This window comes from Stigmatopora nigra, chromosome 7 (assembly GCF_051989575.1).
Source record: "Stigmatopora nigra isolate UIUO_SnigA chromosome 7, RoL_Snig_1.1, whole genome shotgun sequence".
Taxonomy (NCBI): Eukaryota; Metazoa; Chordata; class Actinopteri; order Syngnathiformes; family Syngnathidae; genus Stigmatopora; species Stigmatopora nigra.
The window spans coordinates 1,422,388-1,442,500 of NC_135514.1; the positions used below are offsets into that span (position 1 = coordinate 1,422,388).

The 20,113-nt window shown below is 40.4% G+C and overlaps 2 protein-coding genes and 1 long non-coding RNA gene across 4 annotated transcripts in view; 2 read left to right on the top strand and 1 right to left on the bottom strand.

Annotated features, from left to right (window-relative positions):
- Positions 1-20: 20 nt before the first annotated feature.
- Positions 21-20,113, bottom strand: part of LOC144199402 (uncharacterized) — a 26,904-nt gene continuing 6,811 nt past the window's right edge. Inside the window, exons 4-12 of one of the 2 annotated variants that reach the window (XR_013326900.1) lie at positions 15,104-15,257; positions 9,944-9,991; positions 5,251-5,348; positions 3,318-3,388; positions 1,662-1,759; positions 1,320-1,411; positions 609-691; positions 245-321; positions 21-149 (exon numbers count right to left, since the gene is read on the bottom strand). This is a non-coding gene — a long non-coding RNA (uncharacterized LOC144199402). Of the gene's footprint in view, positions 150-244; positions 322-564; positions 692-1,319; positions 1,412-1,603; positions 1,760-3,317; positions 3,389-5,250; positions 5,349-9,943; positions 9,992-15,103; positions 15,258-20,113 lie in introns of both variants that reach the window. The other variant, XR_013326901.1, reaches the window with a different exon arrangement.
- gem (GTP binding protein overexpressed in skeletal muscle) lies at positions 8,915-13,225 on the top strand. The gene is made up of 4 exons (XM_077721017.1): positions 8,915-9,447; positions 11,229-11,305; positions 11,421-11,625; positions 11,700-13,225. Exons 1-4 carry the CDS (start codon positions 9,099-9,101, stop codon positions 11,978-11,980), a joined length of 912 nt encoding a protein of 303 aa, XP_077577143.1. The 5' UTR covers positions 8,915-9,098; the 3' UTR covers positions 11,981-13,225.
- The window catches only part of cdh17 (cadherin 17, LI cadherin (liver-intestine)), a 12,561-nt gene continuing 7,622 nt past the window's right edge, over positions 15,175-20,113 (top strand). The window contains 10 exon segments of the mRNA XM_077721018.1: positions 15,175-15,277; positions 16,300-16,356; positions 17,468-17,563; positions 17,742-17,879; positions 17,968-18,103; positions 18,181-18,339; positions 19,220-19,372; positions 19,571-19,776; positions 19,846-19,977; positions 20,090-20,113. The exon segment at positions 20,090-20,113 is cut by the window's right edge and continues 127 nt beyond it. Of these exon segments, the coding sequence (XP_077577144.1) occupies positions 16,306-16,356; positions 17,468-17,563; positions 17,742-17,879; positions 17,968-18,103; positions 18,181-18,339; positions 19,220-19,372; positions 19,571-19,776; positions 19,846-19,977; positions 20,090-20,113 (1,095 nt within the window). The 5' untranslated portion in view covers positions 15,175-15,277; positions 16,300-16,305.

Sequence of the window (20,113 nt, forward strand, 5' to 3'; positions counted from 1 at the left end):
AATGAAGAATTAGACAAGTGTACCATTCAAGAATTTGTATTTTTCCACAAAAGGGGACTTTCCAGATATGCTCACATAGGCCAGCCAGCAATTAAAAATAAGCAGTGCAATTGTCCATCAGTAAATGGATGAAAAATCCTCTTCCCTGTCTGAAAGAAAAAAAAACAAGCCAAGAGACTAGTTAAGTCAAAATTTGACTAAAATAACAAAGTATGTTTTCTATCATCATTAAAAGGATACCCACCCACCAGGGAGGCCCTTCCCATAATGCCACTCAAGTGCCAACTCTTTTTTTTGCTCTATCAACAGGCCTTCATCTCACTGCAAAAGAAGGCAAGCAACATTAAGGGGGAACAAAAAATTGGAAATATTAGACATTGAAGCGCACATGACTGGGGCTTTTTGTCTGCTTCTTATCCAGTCTATTTTCAATTTACTCCAACACACAAATGAATTAATCAGGATCCTTTCATTCAAATGTGTGGTAGGAGATATGGAAAACATTAGTGGACAAAGGCCCTCCAGGACCAGTGTTGGAGAACCCTGCTGTAAAAGGACAAGTACCTGAGGGGATGTTGTTGTCAAAAACTTCAATGTCCCCTTATTACCAGCAGTTCACCGGGTCATCGTTTTTGGGGAAGTTTGTCTTGTCACCTTTCTTTAGTGTTGATTTGGTAAACCCGGGTGAAGCCTGAAGAGAAGAAAGATACAAATTGAATAGATTTAGTACACATTACATGAAAATAATTTAAAGCTCTAACAAACACCACAGCATGATTTTGTGATTGCTTATTTAACCATTGTGATGTACAAATGACCCACATTCATTTGCCATGTTATTCCATCCTGGATGTTTTTTAGTCAAACCTTTCAAATCAATTTTGTTTTAAATAAAAATCAAGTCATCAATGCTTTCATTTTTCTCTTCTTACATCGAGGAAAAATGGTTATTCTACCATATGTTTAATTAAACTCGAGTCAAAAATTACCCGCTGGGACTATTGTTGAATGAATGTCTGTTATGCTTTGTCACAACCACGTTCAAAACTAAAAATAAAAAGGTTCAAGCCTAGGGTAGTTATATTCATTCGACAAGTGTACCATTCATTCCTTGCACCTCCATTAATGGCACTTGTATATGCGAGTTAACCACACGGGTGCCTTACTATTAAAAATCAATAACAAACCAGTTAGTGTTTTCATTCAAATTTCAAATGTATCATACTAAAAAAAAGCTAACCGAGCAAAGCCGAATGCTGATATTTAATGATTAAACAAACAGAGGAAGTAGAAACTAGTATTATTTTAAAATGACTTACTTTACTGACAGACAGCTCGTGATGGCATCGACAAGCTGCTCTTTTTTGATGACATTCTCCATGTTTCCCAGCACACTGTGCTCGTTGAGGAACTGAAACACACAATGGAATGATTTATTTTTAAGCATAAAGACCTAGAGGTAATGGAATGTAGCCAATTTGTTAGCAAACATTTTTCAGTTTCCATCCACATGGGGCTACAGCACGCGAGAGTAGCATGCTACCGTCAAAAATCACTCTAAAAATAAGACATGGGGCTTCAAAATACCCAAATGACAACGTACCACATGCCTTGCATTGTCCTGGGAGAGTTTTAACTGGTCTTTCTTTGGTAAATCGTACCTTCTAAGCTGCTCTGCAGTTTACTAGCGCCGTGGCTGCCGACGCATCTGCCATTTTGAAAAATGGCGGTCATCTGAACTCTAACCTCAGTCATGCGCCTTAAAGATAGACACACATTTTTTAGATGATAACGTATATTAGACTTATACACTTTATGATGAAAACAATGTAGTATTTTTTTGTGTCTATTTGTATATGCATTTCACATCACCTTCTTCAGTGTGATTGGCTGTGACAACGGTTTTATGGATGCTTATTCTATCAGAACTGATCTACATGTAGATTTCTGACCCTGGCAACACATGATGGCTGAAATGTGATTGGTTAAATGCATAAATGTTAAAACACATCCGAAAGCAGCGCAATCAGGGAAAAGGCAATGAAAGGAAGCTGACAGACAAATTGAAATTAAATTTAAATTGATTTATAATTAACATCAGTCTGTGATTCAGATATTTTTAGTCCTTGCAGGCCCTGAATGTCCACAATTGCCTAATGTTAATATTGTGGCCGACAATATGATGTAATCACCTATACTTGCATTATTATTTTTAATCAAGAATAAGAATAATTATTTTTTAAATATATATTTTAAAAATTATACTGTGGTTGTGGCCCCCATCAACAGTTGAATTAATTTTATTTATTCTAGAAATTTCATAGTCTCGATCTCATTGGTATCAAAGTGGCGGTCCGGGGGCCAAATCTGGCCCGCCGCATCATTTTGTGCGGCCCGAGAAAATACATCATAAGTGCCGTCTTTCTGTTTTAGGATCAAATTGAAATGAAGATTATAGTTGTACATATATTATATTTCCTGACTTTCTCCCTTTTAAATCAATAATAATTGCAATTTTTTAATCTATCCTTTTCTTTTGTGTTTTAGTTCAAATAGCATTTAGTAAAATATGCCCTATAAGAGTTATTAAATCTAAAGAGTTGTTTGTAATCGAAAGGATTATCAAACATGAATTATTCCACCTCTATTATTGCAGGACTCATGTACTGCTCATGCAGAGGTTGTTTTGTGACCATCTATGGTAACATTGACAGCAGTTTATCTTCGGGGATGAGGAGGCATGTTTAACAAATGTGTGTGCAGAGTTTATACAAAGCATCAATTTAGAGTAATGCAGTTTAATGTCTCCTACTTTTCAAGTGTTTTGCGGTGAGATGACAGTTTTCCCGTGGCGAAACATTCTCATGCTGTGACCCTGCATGGCGGTCAAATGAGTCACAACAATTCAGTGTTTTGGGACACTCGCCGACCTTATTTGCTAGCGCCCGCCGCTCACCAATACGCAGATGCGTGGGAGTTGCATGCGCTTTGGCGCGTGTTCTGCGTATGGTTTCAATTCAATGGTGTTGTTACATAAAAAAAAGCTCATTATTATGTATTTGACCACCACTAGGCCACTCTATTAGGTAATTTTCTTGTGTAATAACTAGGTTTCTGGGATCTTTGACTTTTCTCATTATAGTGGCTCCATTAACTCACCAAATTATTAACCATAATTCCCTAGTGGTAATACTTTGGGTATATTTAAGATATTGAAAAGCTCACTACTAATCATCACTAAGGAATTGATGTTGTTAGCACGTCCGAATGTAGTCGCATTGTGAAAGATTGTTAAATCCAGGTGAGTTCTGACCTACCTGTGTGGGTTTTTCTCCGGGTAATCCTCGCATCGATTCTTGGTAGGCTGGTTGAAGACTCCAAATTGTTCCTAGGTATGACAGTGAATGCGAATGATCCAAAGTCAATTGATGTATTTGAAGAAGGATAGCATTTTTAAATGCAAATTATTGCTATTAATGATCATTTTTATTTTAACCATGAATACCTCACATGGTGTCATCTCTACAGTGTTTTAAATTCTCAGAAATATTACCAAACAATGCCACATTCTTCGAAACACAGTCGTGAAGAAAATTATTTTGATTCTCGTACATGTATTTAAGACAGTTGTAAACTGCTGAGGACATTTCCATCTTTGTTGCTATCAAAATAGCAACACAGAAGCATGTAAACAGTGTCTCAGATGATTTTACTGTTAGTGGGATAAGTTACTAAATGTTGTAAATCACACCCACTCAGTACTAAATATTATTTTACTCTTTGTGGAAGTCCTCAAAGTGTCATATTCCAATAGACGAGCCTGTTTGTGTTTTGGTAAGCTCTTAATTTGTGAGTTGGGAGCAAGAGATGCATTTACCTGATAGCCTGCCTTTTTTTTGGCTCATAAATCCTTATAATTCACATCAATAGAATATAATATCACCTCATTTATTGCAGTTAATACGTTTCAAAACCTGCCGCAATAGGTGAACAACCACGATGTAGGGACAGTGTTTTTATGGCTTTAGTTTAGTATCTTTTTGGACTTTTAAAAAACTCTGCACTATTATTTATGGCCTTAGGGTAGACATTGATGTATTACAGAATATGCTATGAAATTACATTGACAAGCTTTTTTTTTTTAGGTATGAATTTGTTTGTTTGGGTGTGTCTGCCTCTCTGGGAAAGTGGGGCAGAAAAGTTTCTAGCCCCTCGTGATGGAGAGCAGCTTGTTTCAGAGCTCTTTCTCTTGTTTTTTTTTTTTTGGTCCCAGTGCTTCATCGTTGCTACGAACACGTGTCAGACAAACACCAGCCCGCCCGTCCGATTGATCCAAATAATGTGTCGGGCAGCGATGGCTCGATGAGATGGATTCTGTCGTAAAGCTCTTCAGTCAATCCCGTCTTTTTAAGCTTGTCGGTGAAAGGACCTCCCCTGTGTGTTGGAATGAATACCTCCACTACTAGGGGAGGGGGGGGGGGGGGGGGGTCCAGTTTTTTTTTTTGATGAAAGACCAAATGACAAATTGAATATGGATCTCTGAATGAACGAAGGCTGTCAGGCCAAGCTCCTGGTCTTAACCCTCCCCATTCACCATCACATGCAGAAGAATCATTGACATTTAAGCTGCTGGAGCTTAGAGACACGTGCATCGCACATAGCACTCGCATATCATTTAGCGTCTGCCGCTTCAATGGCGAAGGCTGACGGTCGTCATCTCATTGAGGGACAAAAAGGGCAACCGTCCTTCGGTGGGGACATTGGCCTTCGCGGCTCTAACAGCCTGTCTCGTATTCATACACGCTCCTTCTGTCCACGCCGGACTTTGCCCTTCACCCACTGACAACCATGTGTCTATATTCCAGAAGGGGCGGCACATTATGTGAAATACAGTAATCCCTCGAATATGGTGGGTTCACGGCATGGCATTTTTTTTTTTATGGGGGAATTTTTCTTTTTTATTTAATTACACATTTTTTGTAAGTACATACAAATGTTAAAATCCACGCTGCTACTAGGATTCAGCATTGAAATGAAACATTTTTAAAAATTCTATATTTTTTTTCACGTTTTTTTGTTTATAACTGGTCTACATTAACCGCGATAATCGAGGGATTACTGTACTTGCTATTGAACAAAAATATATCTTTTTAGTGTTGCAATAATACACTTTTTGCCTCCCGATACCTGGCTTAGTAATGTCATCTGATGCCGATACTGTCCAGATCTAATTTGTTTCCCTCTTAATACCTTGTTTCAAATCCTGCTTGTGTGTGTCTTGTCAGGAAGGACATCTGGCCTAAGACTTGTGTCCATCATGCAGATCGACTGGGTTTCTGTGACCAATCCTGTGGAGATAAAACAAAGTCAATCCTTTAACACCAAAAAACGACATAATCACTTGAATGCAGCTTTGCTTTTGGCTGCCCTTTTAATTTTTCCTCTTAGTAAATATTATCCTCGTCACATTTTAGTTATTCGGCGGACGAGTGGTTGGCGCGTCAGCCTCACAGTTTGTAGCTTCTCTAAACCACTTATCCTCACTAAAGTCATGGGGGGTGCTGGAGCCTATCCCAGCTATCTTTGAGCACCAGGGAGGGAGACACCCTGAATGGGTGGCCAGCCAATCACAGGGCACAAGATAAACAACCATTCACACTCTGACTCAAACTGAGGGTTAATTTAGTGTGCAAACTGCATGTTTTTGGGATGTGGGAGGAAACCAGAGTACCCAAAGAAAACCCATACAAGCCCGGGGACAACATGCAAACTCCACACAGTGAGGACTAACCCGGGATCCAACCCTCAACCCCAGAACTGTGAGCTTGACGTGACAACAACAATCGGCACAGTTTAAAAATAAAAAAATAAAAAAACTTGAAGGCAGCCTAAGAATAACAAGCACATTTCATGTAATTTTTCCCCTCTTCAACAATTTCTGGTGCATTTACACAATTACGGTAACAGTTTGACCCTGGGACAGACTGTGTTTATATTATGGTTTGTCTTTTAAGAGAAAATGAGCACCCCAGAACATGGTGTGCTCGCCGAGAGCTGTTTTGTCCCCATGTTGACTTTCCCAGCATGTGGGACAGAACACTGCAGTTATTTTTATGCGGCTGTCCGTCTAAACAATCCACCGTACGCCTCCGCCAACGTGCCATACTGAAAGCCTTTCGACCCCGCTCGTGCTCCAGCACTTAACTAGGATTTAACGTCGACCCCGTCATCTGTCAACGAGATGAAATGGGAGCAGGAGGGTGCCGTGGATGAGACCACGTTGCCCGATACGCTTGGGCTGCACAACACAAACAACTGTCGAGTAATCCCACAATTAGTGTAATGGCTCTGTAAAACCGCGTTGAGGTAAAAGCTGATTTTTGCCACGTGAACGAGGGGGGAAAGAAACTTTTAATTTGAAAGCCTATTCATTCTATTACTGGATTTGGTCTCTACGCTTAGGTTGTCGTGATTTGTCGGCAACCTGCCCACGACAAGGAACAAATAAGTCAAGTCATTGCCACTATGGATGGGCGCATCATTGACCTTCGTGAGAGCGACCAATGAAGCGGCTGAATACTGGGTCATTCATAAACTTGCACTGGGTACTTTTCCAAGCCATTAACGAAATGCTGCTGAGAGCTCTCGCTCGGCTAAATCTAATCTGGTTCAGAAATTTTACAAAAATAAATAAATAAGAAGCTGATAACATGAATGAATTGCATTGGGTTACATTCTAATATTCTCTACTTTTGATGGGTTGATTGGATTGGATTGGATAACTTTATTCATCCCGTATTCGGGAAATTTCTTTGTTGCAGTAGCAAGAGGATGAGAATACAGACACAGAACAATACATTTTAGACATAAATAAATCAGTAATAAATAAGTTAATAATTAAATACATGAATAAATATATGAATAAGTAACCGTGTTGCTGAGATATATATATACATACACATACATATATATAGAAGCACATCTATACTATATCAGAATTCAGTAGGTCCTAACCCACAGCCATTTTTTGGTTAAAGAGCCTGACAGCTGATGGGAGGAAGGATCTGCGGAAGCGCTCCTTCCTGCAGTGAGGGTACCGCAGTCTACTGCTAAAAGAACTTCGAAGGGACTCCACCGACTCGTGCAGGGGGTGGGAGGTGCTGTCCATGATGGACCTCATCCTGGTCAGCATCCTCCGCTCTCCCACTTCCTCCACAGAGTCCAAAGGACAGCCCAGAACAGAGCTGGCCCTCCTGATCAGCTTGTTCAGCCTGTTCCTGTCCCTCTCCGTGCTCCCACTTCCCCAACAGACCACTGCATAAAACACGGTAGATGCCACCACAGTGTCATACACAGTGAACTTTTCAAGTTTTTATGCTTACATAATACACATACATACACATATACACATACAGGGTGACCCAAAAAGATGCGTACCCAAATTTTATTCGAATAAAAAATCCATTTTTTAACGAATATCTTTTCTGTTGCAGGACGTGAAAGGTGAACCTATGGATGATCGTTTTCAGCAAAAAAAACAAAAAAAAAGAGCCATCACGAAAGAGGAGTGTGTAAAAGTGATTGACAACTTTGTCAGACGAGTACAGGTTTGCTTGCAACGGAATGGTGGATATTTGGAACACATCTTGGGAAAGCCATAATTTGACTAAAAATTGACAGAAATAGCTGAAACTCTGGTGAATGGTCTTCCATAAACTGAATAATGGGTGGTTGTAATTTGAAATAAATAGCTTTTTAATCAAAGTCAAAATAGAAATACACATCTTTTTGGGTCACCCTGTACATACAAGACTGCCATATCACAATAGTATTGGATTTGCGTCATTATTTCCCCCCCACATAACTCATAAACTTGCTAATCTGTTTAGGAAGATACTTTAGTATGTTTAAGACTGTATGACTGCACCAAATTACATATGGATTGATTTTTGCACCTCGGATAGGACACAAAACTTCTGCTTTCTCGAGAGCTCCTCATGAAAAGTCATGAAAGAAAGGGTAGAAAAGGAGGACTGTCACAGGTCTTTTTTTTCTTCTTTTACCTTGGCAACACAAATTAGTATGGAAATCCATTGGTGCTGACATCCCTGATGTGAAAAGAACATGCAGCGTGAATGATTGCAAGGCAGATTTCCAAGTGTTATGTGTGGATAAAAGCAAATCCATGCAACCTTTTCATCTATTCATGCATACGTTGTGTAATCATAAAGAGTAAGCATCTATCTCCATTTGGGATCTGTCAGCCATTATAGTGTGTTTACATTAGCGTACGAATCCTTCTAGAGCAAGGGGGTGGGCAAACTATTGCACAAATGCCCACTGTGGGTGCAGGTTTTCATTCCAACCCATAAAGACGACACCTTTTCACCAATCTAGTGTCCTACAAGTACAATCAGGGGATTGCAGTCAGGTGCAGTCGCTCAGGGCCCCCCGGGCAATAATGCACCAGCCAATCACAGGGCACTAGGACACGGACAACCATTCACACTCACAATCATATGTCGGTGCAATTTAGAGTTTTCAATCAGCCTACCAAGCATGTTTTTGGGATGTGGGGGGAAAACAGAGTACTCAGAAGAAGAAAAAAAACACACAAGCCTGACCAGGGATCGAACCCTTGTCTCCAGAACTGCAAGGCCAATGTGCTAACCACTCACACCCCATTGATAGACGTTCAATGTTTTTTGATCTGGACGTTTAAGCACATCTATTATCTGCCAGCTTCCTTTTTTCTTTGACATCTACTTTTATTACTTATTTCTAGGTGTTTTTTTAATCTGTACAGTTGCAATTTCTGCTAGCAAGTCCTTAGCAACGCCCCACTGCAAATCCCCCTCTTACTCCCCCCTTCCAGTGACCGAGTGAGAGAGGAGAACCTCCTCCTATAAACATGCAGGGAAATCCCGGCTACATTTCAGGATTGACTGAGATGACAGCAGGCGCACTGACGACATCTTTTTCAACTCATCTCATTCGCAAGTGTAGTGATTTTAAGACCAATTTGTAGTAGTGAGTTTACTTTGGCTAGTTTCCCCACGTTTTGATTTGGGATTTTGGAGGTTTCCTGCTTTGGAAGGATGATGTCCAGCATGCGCCGGCATAGCCTCCGCCTCCAGAGCGAGCTCCATCGCTGGAGCATCTGCGACCCGGGTAGCCACTTGCTCCCCACCGGGGTCCTCACCCGTACCCGCGCCCCCGCCTGCGTCTCCCGCTCCAAGTCGGCCGGATCCACCGGGGAGTCGGACGGCGGAGGCAGCTGTCGCTCCAGCTGGTCCTCCTCGTCCGATTCGGTAATCTCAGCCGACTCGCCCGCTCCCTACCGGGTGGTCCTGCTCGGAGGCAGCGGGGTCGGCAAGAGCGCCTTCGCCTGCATTTTCTCTGGCGCGGCGGACAGCATGGACAGCGAAGACTGCGAGTTGTGCGGAGGTGAAAACAAATCTAGATTTCATTTCAATCATTTTCACTTTTGGGGAATCCTTTAAATGTTAAACTAATTCCATGTTTTCTGTTTACAATTTCCTGGCTACAAATAGGGGTGCTTTAAAAATAATTCTGTGGTATATTTATACTTTTATTTTGTTGTAACCGCTTTAATATGATGCTATAGTTTATCCTGACAGTGATAGACGTCCAATCCATTAGAGATTGTTCCTCCCCCTCCATGGACAGAACGTCTATTGCTGTCAATGGCCCTAAAATATCCGCCTTCGACTCCAAACCTCCCGATTGCAATACAGCAAAACTTAATAACATGACCCAAAAAGTAGCTCACCCTCACAAAATAAGATACAATACGTACCTATTAACCCCAAAGTTCACCGATGCGGAAGAACATTGTACAAAAACTACACATTCCATAAACACTGCCACTTGTCAAAATCCACAACATATACACACACACACAAACACACACTGACAGTACCTTTGAAATCTGTTGCGTCCACCCACAGCTTCAGTGAATCATCACCAGCTGTAAGTCAAATAGAGTGGTGAGTTATCGACATGCATCATTCTATTAGAAACACTTTGATCATCATAGATCTAGCTCATCTACTCCTTGTAATTCTAATACAGATTTCAAAGACATCCTATGACATTATTGCATGTTGATTTTGGAAGTCAGACTTATTCTTTCAAGGAAGTGTTGATTTAGTTAGAGTTTATCAGCCTGATATATTTGGAAATCAATAGTCATGTCATGTTTTCACCAAAGATTTTGAATTCTAACTGGGACTGCAATGTGGCTTACATCGCATGCACTCTGGGATTGGGTTAGGGTTCAAATGTGAATCTATAGCGGGTGGTTAGAGCATTGGCTTCCAAAATCTGGGGTCCTGGGTTCCACTCCTAATTCGTCCAACTTTTGTATGTCTCCTCGTGCCCTAAAGTCAAGTCAATCTCTTTTAGTAAAACTATTGAATCCATATTGTCAAAAAAGACTGAAAATACATCGGGTTAGAGCACAATTTTAAAAATGAGCACTGGGACATCCCTTCTTGCTTTCCATGGTAGCCAATGAGATAATGGAGGTTGTCAATTTAGGAATGCTCACCATTTGTGTGAATCAGGCTAAAATTTCCAATTTTTCTGATAACGGCTCTGGCATAAACCAACAAAAACACACTTATGTACACACATACACACACAATCAACTCACTAAAGACTGTCCAACACACACTAAAAAACTCAATAGCCCATCAATAAAATGCACATGCAGAAAAAAAATCACTTAAAACCAATAAAGTATCACTCAAAAACTTTCACATTGCCCAAAAACTCACTCACAAAACCCTATCAAACTCTAAGACTCAAAACCACCACACACTTGCAAGAAAAAACAACTTTATCTTTTAACATTGTAATCATTGCCTTATTAATTGTTCATTTGTATGTTTTTGTTGAACATGTCTTAAGCACTTTCCCAGAACAGGCTCTAACAAAAGAGGGCCAAGGTCGTTAACCACAGCAAAAATTCATACATAAGGGGCCAATAAATGATTTTAGTTGTGCCTTAGAATACAAAAAAATGTGATACACCATCTGGTGGCAATAGAGCTCCACTGAACCTTATGTATTAACTGTAGTTTGCTCCCTTACAATTTTATCAAATCAATTCAGCTCACATTGTGAATGCAAAGATTAAACCAGAACTTTGCTGCAAATTCATTCATTAAAATCCCAGAATCTTTGTTTTCATTTCCCATCAGATGAGGTCCGCGAAAGAGAGTTTGACGTTGACGGAGAGGCTGCAACAATTGTTTTGTTGGACACGTGGGATGCAGAGGTGAGTAAAACCAAGGCCAGAATCAGGGCCGTAAATTAGGGGGGGTTGCTAGGAGTGTAAGCGCACCCGGACCCCAACCTCTAAACACTCCAATCATCCCATGTATGTTCTGCAGTGTGGCACCGAATTGGCTCAGGAGCATCACATGCAGTCGGGCGACGCCTTCCTGCTGCTCTACTCCATCACCGACCGAGCGTCCTTCCTACGGGCGTCGGAGTTGCGCATCAGCCTCCGCCGCCTGCGCCCCGCCCAACACACGCCCATCATCCTGGTGGGCAACAAGTGTGATCTGGTACGACGCAGGGAGGTCTCCACAAATGGTGAGAGCCCTTGGCTTCTAGATCTTTCAAAAAATGCATGAATTGAGAGCTTAACGGTGGTGTGGTGTCCCCAGAGGGCCGTGCCTGCGCCACCGTGTTCGACTGCAAGTTCATCGAGACCTCCGCCGCCATGCAGCACAACGTGTGGGAAGCCTTCTGCGGCATCGTGCGCCAACTACGTCTGCGCAGGGACTCCAAGGATGGCAAACGTGGCCGGAAGGGTTTTGGGGGTCCCCGCCGAGAGAGCCTCCCTACCAAGGCCAAGCGTTTCCTCGACAAAATGGTGGCAAGGAACAATCCCAGTGTGGCGTTTTGGCTCAAGTCCAAATCCTGCCATGACTTGTCTGTTCTGTAGGACAATGATTGACACTCAGCTAAAGGACTGGTGGAAAAAAAACAAACGCTACGATGCGGGGCGTTCAAGAACACTTGGATGGAGGAGACGCCAGTATATTCTGTTTACAGTCAGCTCATGAACTAACGAGGTTTAATATAATTCTCATAGTATGTGTTCAACCTAGCCTGTCTATTGATGCTTTAATTGTGTAAAAAAACATGTTTTTTTAATGGAGAAAAAATTCTGGGCGACCTGGTGGCCTCACATTGGAGGAACTAGTTTCAAATCCAGGCCGGTCCACCTGTGTTGAGTTTGCATGTCCCCCCCGGGCCTGCGTGGGTTTTTTCCGGGTACTCTGGTTTTCTCCCACATTCCAAAAACATGCTTGGTAAGCTGATTGGACACTCTGAATTGCCCCTAGGGATGAGTGTGAGCGTGAATGGTTGTTTTGCCCCTGGCCCAAAGTCAGCTGAGCTTGTCTCCAGCAACCCCCCCCCCCCCGACCCTAGTGGGGATAAGGCGGTTGAAAAAATGAAATGAGATGAGACATGCAAATTCTGTTAGAAGTGTGGTATTGGTCAACACTAACGTTTATCCACTACACACACTAAAATGCCTCAACTTGGTTTTGCGTATAATAGAGATTTTGGTGTATGTGGGAAAATTTTTGTTCTGTGTGGATTCATGTCTTGCGTGGGAATGATAAAGTTGAGTATATAGGATATTTTTCTGTGTGAGAGTTTTTTTAAGAAAGTGTATTTGGTGGCTGTGTGTGACAGGTTCTTGGGTGTTTTGGCCAATTTATATTGTCGTTTTGGGATAGAATTTTTTTTAGGTTTTTGGAGGGGGGACAACATTTTTATTGTCAAAAGAAAAAAAAATCTATGGGAGGAGGGGTTAGATGTGACATTTTTTTCCAAAATATGGATTTAGTGTTTTAGGTATTTTGGTGCAATTTGTTTTGTTTTATGCGTGGGACCATTTTTTTTAGGAAAAATCCATTTTTTTGTCATAAGAAAGTTGGCATCTTTGGAAGTTTATTTAATTATATGAGAGTGTTTTTAAGTGGGTTTATGTGAGAATGAGTGTTTCTTATTGAGGGTGATAGAGGGGTATGAGTGAAAGGTTTATAGGTGTTTGAGTTTTGCTTTTGTATGTATGTATATATATTTATTTTTTATTTTTTTGCGTATCATATTGACAAAATTGTGTCACGTTACCACTTGTATGTAGCTTACCGTGTTACTTCTTTAAATAAAAGGATCTCATTATCAGACAAAGTCTCCTTTGTTCTCACGTATGACTCACTTTTGACATAATGTAGTTACATGGGAAGCACTATAAATAACAGTGACACATGACTCATGGGTGATAATAATGTTACAGTGAATATTTCAAACACCCAATTAGTTTGCGATTAGGTGGTGAGGGTGTATTGGTTTTGCGGTTTGACATGATGATTGCGACCATTGTTGGAAAAATGTGGGGGGGATTTTGGGGGGAATGAACATGTTGCCGAGGTAACATCGCTTGTAGGACATCTATGTAACTGAACAACCTGATAATGCCAGAAGTATGTAGTAAGAACTGGAGGCTTTCTCTTCAACTTGTTGAGCAGAAGGTGTTGTCGCACGCAATTGGCCACTTTAGCGCGAGGCATCGACAGCCGCGGCTTGTGTTAAAGCAGCCCTGCTGCTATCAAAACGGTGACTCATTCACCCGCCGTTAAGGATTCACAGTCGTCGCTTTGTCCATCCGCCTCTGCAAGATTTTTGATAGATAACCATGCTGCTGTTTGGAGGCGTACAAATGATGAGTGGGGGCAGTCCAGGTCAATTGTTCATGGGCGATCACTGTGATTGATCCATTACCGCCATTGATGGCGTGCGGCCTTATCATCCATTGTAGTTAATGGAAAATTTTAGAGGAAGCGGCCCACTAGTGGCGGTCAATTTATCTTTTGGGATACAGTTGAGAATAAGGGTGAGCTCTATTTTTAAGCCCCAAATGTTTACAAAAAAGCATTTTAGCAGTCTGCTGCTAGCTACTGTGTAAAATGTTACCCTGGAAGTACATTGCGTGTGCAAAAAATGTGTCCAAATGTGTTCATATTCCTCTTGTTAATTTACCATGCCGGAAAGTAATACAAAACTGGGACAAGGTGAACAAAATAAAAACTAACCGGGGTAGACACACAATGTTGAATAGGAGAAACATGACTTACCGTACAGTAAACACGAAACAATACTCCCATAACCTAACATGCCAGAACGCAGGGTTTATATACACAGACAGGGGCTGATGAAAAATCACAAACATCAGGGTCACAGAAGGGAAGGGTAAGCTGAGAGGGACACATCAGGCAAAAATGCATACACAGGGAAAATACACCCATCCACCAACCCCAATAACGTGACAATAGGAAAGCAACAGATTTTGGAGAAGAAGAAAAAAATCACTGTTGTCACTAGTCATTTGTTATGACTCATTACTATGAAATTGGTAGAAACCTGAATTTATGTAACATCCTAAGACCCAGAGTCTTGCAAGGCATGCATTTTTATTTTCTCTTTGATATTTAAGCTAATTGGGACCTGATAAGTGTAAAAGCAAATAATTATCTTTTACAAGATGTAGTTTTTGAGAAAAAAAATGTCCACATCATAAGCGGACATCAGGCCATAGGAAGATAATGAATAATTGAATGTATATAATGTTCCTGTAACAAATAAGAAATATTTTTGAAATTGAAAAAATGTATATACATACACACACACACACATGGGTTGTGTATAATATATATATATATATATATATATATATATATATATATATATATATATATATATATATATATATATATATATATATATATATATATATATATATATATATATATATATATATATATATATATATATATATATATATATATATATATATATATATATATATATATATATATATATATATATATATATATATATATATATATATATATATATATATAACTAGAACCTTTATATTGGATTTCAAATTCTTATTTTACTACCACACAGCCCTCATAAAACAGACTTAAATGTAGCGATATGTAACAATATTGTATAAAGCAGCACAGTGAAGTAATATAGGAGTACTTACAGTGTTTCCTCCTTTTTTCCTTCCTGGTTGCCGTTGCCATTCTCAGGACTGATTAGACAATGATTAGATCCCATAAAAGCAAGCTGGTTAACGTGTGGTTAACGTTTGACCAGGCCGGATGACAACTGACATCAGTCGCTCTCGGAGTGACTGGCTGGATTTCGGCAGAGAAAGGTAAGTCACATTAAACTCTCTTCGACAGGAATTTTCATTTGAATGTATTTAATTATATTGCTCCTTTTTAAAAGTGCCGATTTTCTTCACGCAGGTTTTTTTCAGCATATGTTGTCGCTTGTTTCTTTAGAATGACCTTGCCTGTTTGCTCAAGTTACACATAAGAAAAGCCAGCAAATCAATTGCATTGTGCCAAAAGAGGAAAATGATGCCTTTATTGTTGAGTGTTTTAAGTCGGTGACTTTAAAACATAAAGGTCATTAGTTGACACTCAATGTCACCTTCGCTCTTGTCTATCTAGGGCACTTCCCCCTTCCTTGGAACTTGAGTCATGTTTATGTGTCCGTAGTATTATAATTGAATTGTTGTGGTGCGATATATGACTTTTTTTTGTTAAACTAAAGTGTTGAATTTATGCAGATGAGCAAAAAAACATCTGTCGACCTCTGTGTGCCTAAATAACTCTGTAGCATCAAAATGCGTTGGACGTCAAGCCCCCTCAATGGCATTGAAAGATGATTATTCAACCCTAATTAAGAATGTATTGGATGTCAACTGCTGACAATAGTTTGAATGAGTTAATAAGACAAGGAACCATTTTTGGTCATTTAAAATGAGATTAAAAATGTGATTTCTCCGAGTCAAACGGCTAAAAATTATTATCATTGAGAAAGTTTGATATTTAAAGAATGTAGAAAACGTACAGTTTACTTTAAGGTGACTTTTTATTCACTTTGGCTTTGACATGAGAGCAAAAATTTGACATAGCGCAGTGTAGTGCGAGTGAAATCAACTGACTTAGAACTTATCTTAAAAAAAGAAGTCTTTCAAATTAGTTATAGATTTCCAGAGTTACGGTTTACAAACAAACGTTAATTTATATGCCAAACGTCTAACTCAAAATGGATTGGACGTCTGTGGTCGTCTATAGGGGTCAATGAGATATCTATCGGAACTAAATCCCTCAAATGTTCTGAAGATCATATTTTCGTCAAATAACGGCCCTCCTTGTTTTTCTATAGAGTGTGATGATGACTCCCAAGGTGCATCTGTGTCTTCTGGCACTGCTGCTCCACTCTGTGAGTACGCGACATTGCATATTCATAGGAAAATGTCAAAAGGCACACACAACCTCTCACAAAGACACAAGACATTTCCAGAAAAGGCGTAAGCGATTATTAAAGTGAGTCACGGCTGATTCACTGAAGCGGAAGGTGTCCTTTGTCCCGTCCTGTCTAAGAAAGGCCAGACTTTTTCCATATAGTACCTGTTCAATCAATAACTCAACTTGCTTGCTTGACTGATGGTGAAAAGATTGTTTGTTGCCCTTTGACCTCTTCCTTTGCTTAATGATAGAACAGTATACTGTAAAAACATCTGTCAAACAATAAAGAATACATCTACCATCAAATATTGGCAGTTTTTAGAATTCCAGAATTAAAAAACTTTTCAAAGTTTACTGTCAAATACACCAAACTTACAGAGAAAGAACACATTTAAGCGGTTGCGATACAGTAGATGTGTGTAAAAGTACGTGTAAGCAGCCCGATGGCGGGGGTGACGTCACTGCACAGTCATAACTTGAGATACGAGCTTAATGTGTTCTGGGACTGAGATCGTATGTCGATTTACTCATATCTCAAATCAAGGTTTCCCATGGAAATGAACTAAATATAAATTAATTTGTTCCCACCCTCTGAAAAAAACAACGAAAACAGGATATTACAATGAAAAAACATTTTTATTGTACTGTACACAAGAGAAAACGCCATCACTGCCATCAATAACTGTAATACAGTATACCCTTGTTTTTTTATGGGGGTTACATTGTAAAAGAACCTGTGATAGAAATCCTCATCAATGTGAACAGAGGCCAGAAGGAAGATTCATTATTTCATTAATGCCTACAGACACATAGCTTTTACCTTCCCTTAACATGTCCAGTAGTTTAACTTTATCTACGATAGATAACATTTCCGCTACCTTTTGGGCCTTGCCGCGAGTCCTTTTGCCGGTCCAGAGTGTTTTGTCAACATTATGGGTTTTATACGTCCATGGACAGGTCACAGAGGGGAAAAAACATAAGACCAATCCCTAACAACAATAGTTAGGATGTTATTTATTAATTCAATACATTTGCCAACTACATTCTCCTAACTGTGTACTATTTACTTTGGAAACTCACTATAGGCTGCTGGGTCAGGTCTTGATGGTAAGAAGGTCCCTTTTGAAAATCTGCAGCTGGATGTGCAAGAGGGTACACCTGTGCCACATGTCCTCTGTCAGGTACATCTCACATTGAAATACACACATTTTCTGAACTGCTTATCCTCACAAGGATAAACACCAACATTGAGTTTTATTTCCAATAAAATTAGACCCATAGGGCATAGTGTCACTTCTCACTGAGACCAATTTCATGACTTTTGTTCCTCTTTAATGATTGTTCATCTTTTTGGCACAGTTCCAGGTGAACCAACCAGGTGTAAACGCATTCAGGCTGAACGGAGAAGGCAGCGATGTGCTCAAAATCTCAGCTGACGGTTGGCTCTACTTAGACCAAACATTGGACTGGTCCGTCAATGACAACTACATTATAGCGGTAAACTATATAATACATATGGAGGCAAAAAAGTCTAGATGTACTTCAGTAGATATTGACATTCTTAATGTTTGCGTTCATTTTCAAGGTGGAAGCATTAGTGGACAACGAGGTTAAGGAAGGGCCGATTTTTGTGACCATCAATGTGTTGGACGTCAACAACCACGCGCCCAATTTCAATCAGAGTTACTACACGGTCTTGGTTCGAGAGAATGCACCAGCAGGTGGGTTCTTCTACTTCTAGAAGGCCAACGGTGAACAATCAACCTAAGACAATTGGGCAATCCTTTCCTAATTGCAGGTGTCCCCTTTACACGAGTGTTTGCGTCGGATCAAGACAACCCAGCTACTCCCAATGCTCAACTAGTGTACAGCCTGGTCAGCCAGATCCCCAACAAACAGAACACTCTGCTTTTCCAGGTGGATCCCAACACCGGGGAGATCTCCACAACGGAGCAAGGTGTGGCCACGCCCTCCTGGGTTTTCTCCGCCGCACGTGCAGAGGGCTGGATATCAGTATAATCTGTCTATCTCTGCCCATAATCTGGCACCACTGTGCCAGTGTGAAACCAGATTAAACAGATCCTCTTGTGAGAGCAAGATTAAACACTGATTGCAGGCAGACTGCCTAAATATGTCGTGTGAGATTTTGCACTGATTACTTGCAGCACGTGAATGAAAACAAATCATGCTGTATGGAGACAGTTCATTAAATATCTAATATTACTGAACATTTGACACTCTAAAAAAACACTACATCATCTTTAAGTACTGCCATCGTGACAAACATTCAAAATGTCTCTGATGCATTAGTAAATCACAGAAACATTTAGCATAATATGAGCATCAATACTACAATCAGAGCTGTAAGACTTAGAAAGAAAGACGTCCTAATGGCCTTGCTAAATAAGAAACTACATGGATGGATGAATGAAATCATATGTGTAAGACTCAATGCCTAAGCCATTAGATTTTTTTTTTTTAGTAACAAATAGCCACAACCTTCAGGCCCGTAACACTTTGAGAATCACAACACTGAAACCCAACACAGTTTTCCAATCAATTCTACCACAATCCTGGGAGACTGATTTGCTCACTGTATCACTCTTAGTAGTTTATTAATTTCATGCAAGTGTAGCAGAAATTAATTATTAAGTTAAAACTCCTATTTGACTTTAACTACAATGATGTACCCACCCACAGAAGGACCGTATCTTACCATGGCAGGTTGTTCACACAAAACAAAAGTCAAAACGTAACCATCTCAAGACATATACTAATAGCTTGTATGACAGTAGTTCATGTAAGTAGAGTCACTGAGTATGTCGCTGTAATTCCAGGGGAGCAGTTGCTCGATGCCAGACAAAAGATCCTGTTTGCCAGAGGGGAAGATCGAAGTGTCGATGCTCTAAAGGAGAAATTTAATAACTACTGTCCCTCACCTACCATCCCGTATGAACAAAATCCCTTCTTCACCTGTGTGGAAAAAGCAGGTGCGTACCCAACTTTCATTGAAGTCACTTATTAATGTGTCATTGGTTCACTTGCCTGACTGTAGGGAATCACAAGAATGGAGTTGTTGGGATTTACAAAACTACATTTAGAAAATATGGTTTTAATCTGAATAGGCGGTGATAGCCGACAATACAATTGAGCCTGTAAAACTCAATCGTCTTCTTCTGTGGTATCAGAGATGAGACGCACAAACCTGGACCCCTTGGAGGATCCAGACTACACCTTAATTGTGAAGGTCTACGACATGGGCGGAGAGTCCGACACGGCGCTGAGTGGCAACACCAGGGTGCACATTGCCGTGCAACCCAACCTGTGGGTCAACCCTGGCCCGATCACCATTCAGGAGCACCTGGAAGGCTCCTACCCAAGAGTCATTGCCGAGGTAAGAAAACACCCATGTCCAGGTTTGAGGCTGAATAACAAAACTACCCATCGCTCTTTCTGGTTTTAGGTCCAGTCCAATGAGCCTAGCGCCATCTACAGGCTAGTACAGAAAGAAAGAGAGCTGAGGTTCCCCTTCCAGATCAACGCGGATGGAGAAATCTTGCTTACCGAGGAGTTGGACAGGGAGGAGAAAGACAAGGTGGGTACTATACACGATTACTGTAGAACATTGGCGTATGAGCATCCTAACTTGGGAATTTATCCATTACCGTATTTTGCTGTTTAATATATACATCTTGGTGATGTTTCAGTACATCCTGGTGGTGATGGCGGAG

Bases quoted from the DNA above. Each gene is read 5' to 3' on its own strand.
- gem (XM_077721017.1), top strand. From the start codon at position 9,099: ATGATGTCCAGCATGCGCCGGCATAGCCTCCGCCTCCAGAGCGAGCTC. The intron at 9,448-11,228 runs GTGAAAACAAAT...ATTTCCCATCAG, and splicing joins AGACTGCGAGTTGTGCGGAG to ATGAGGTCCGCGAAAGAGAG. The intron at 11,306-11,420 runs GTGAGTAAAACC...TATGTTCTGCAG, and splicing joins TGGACACGTGGGATGCAGAG to TGTGGCACCGAATTGGCTCA.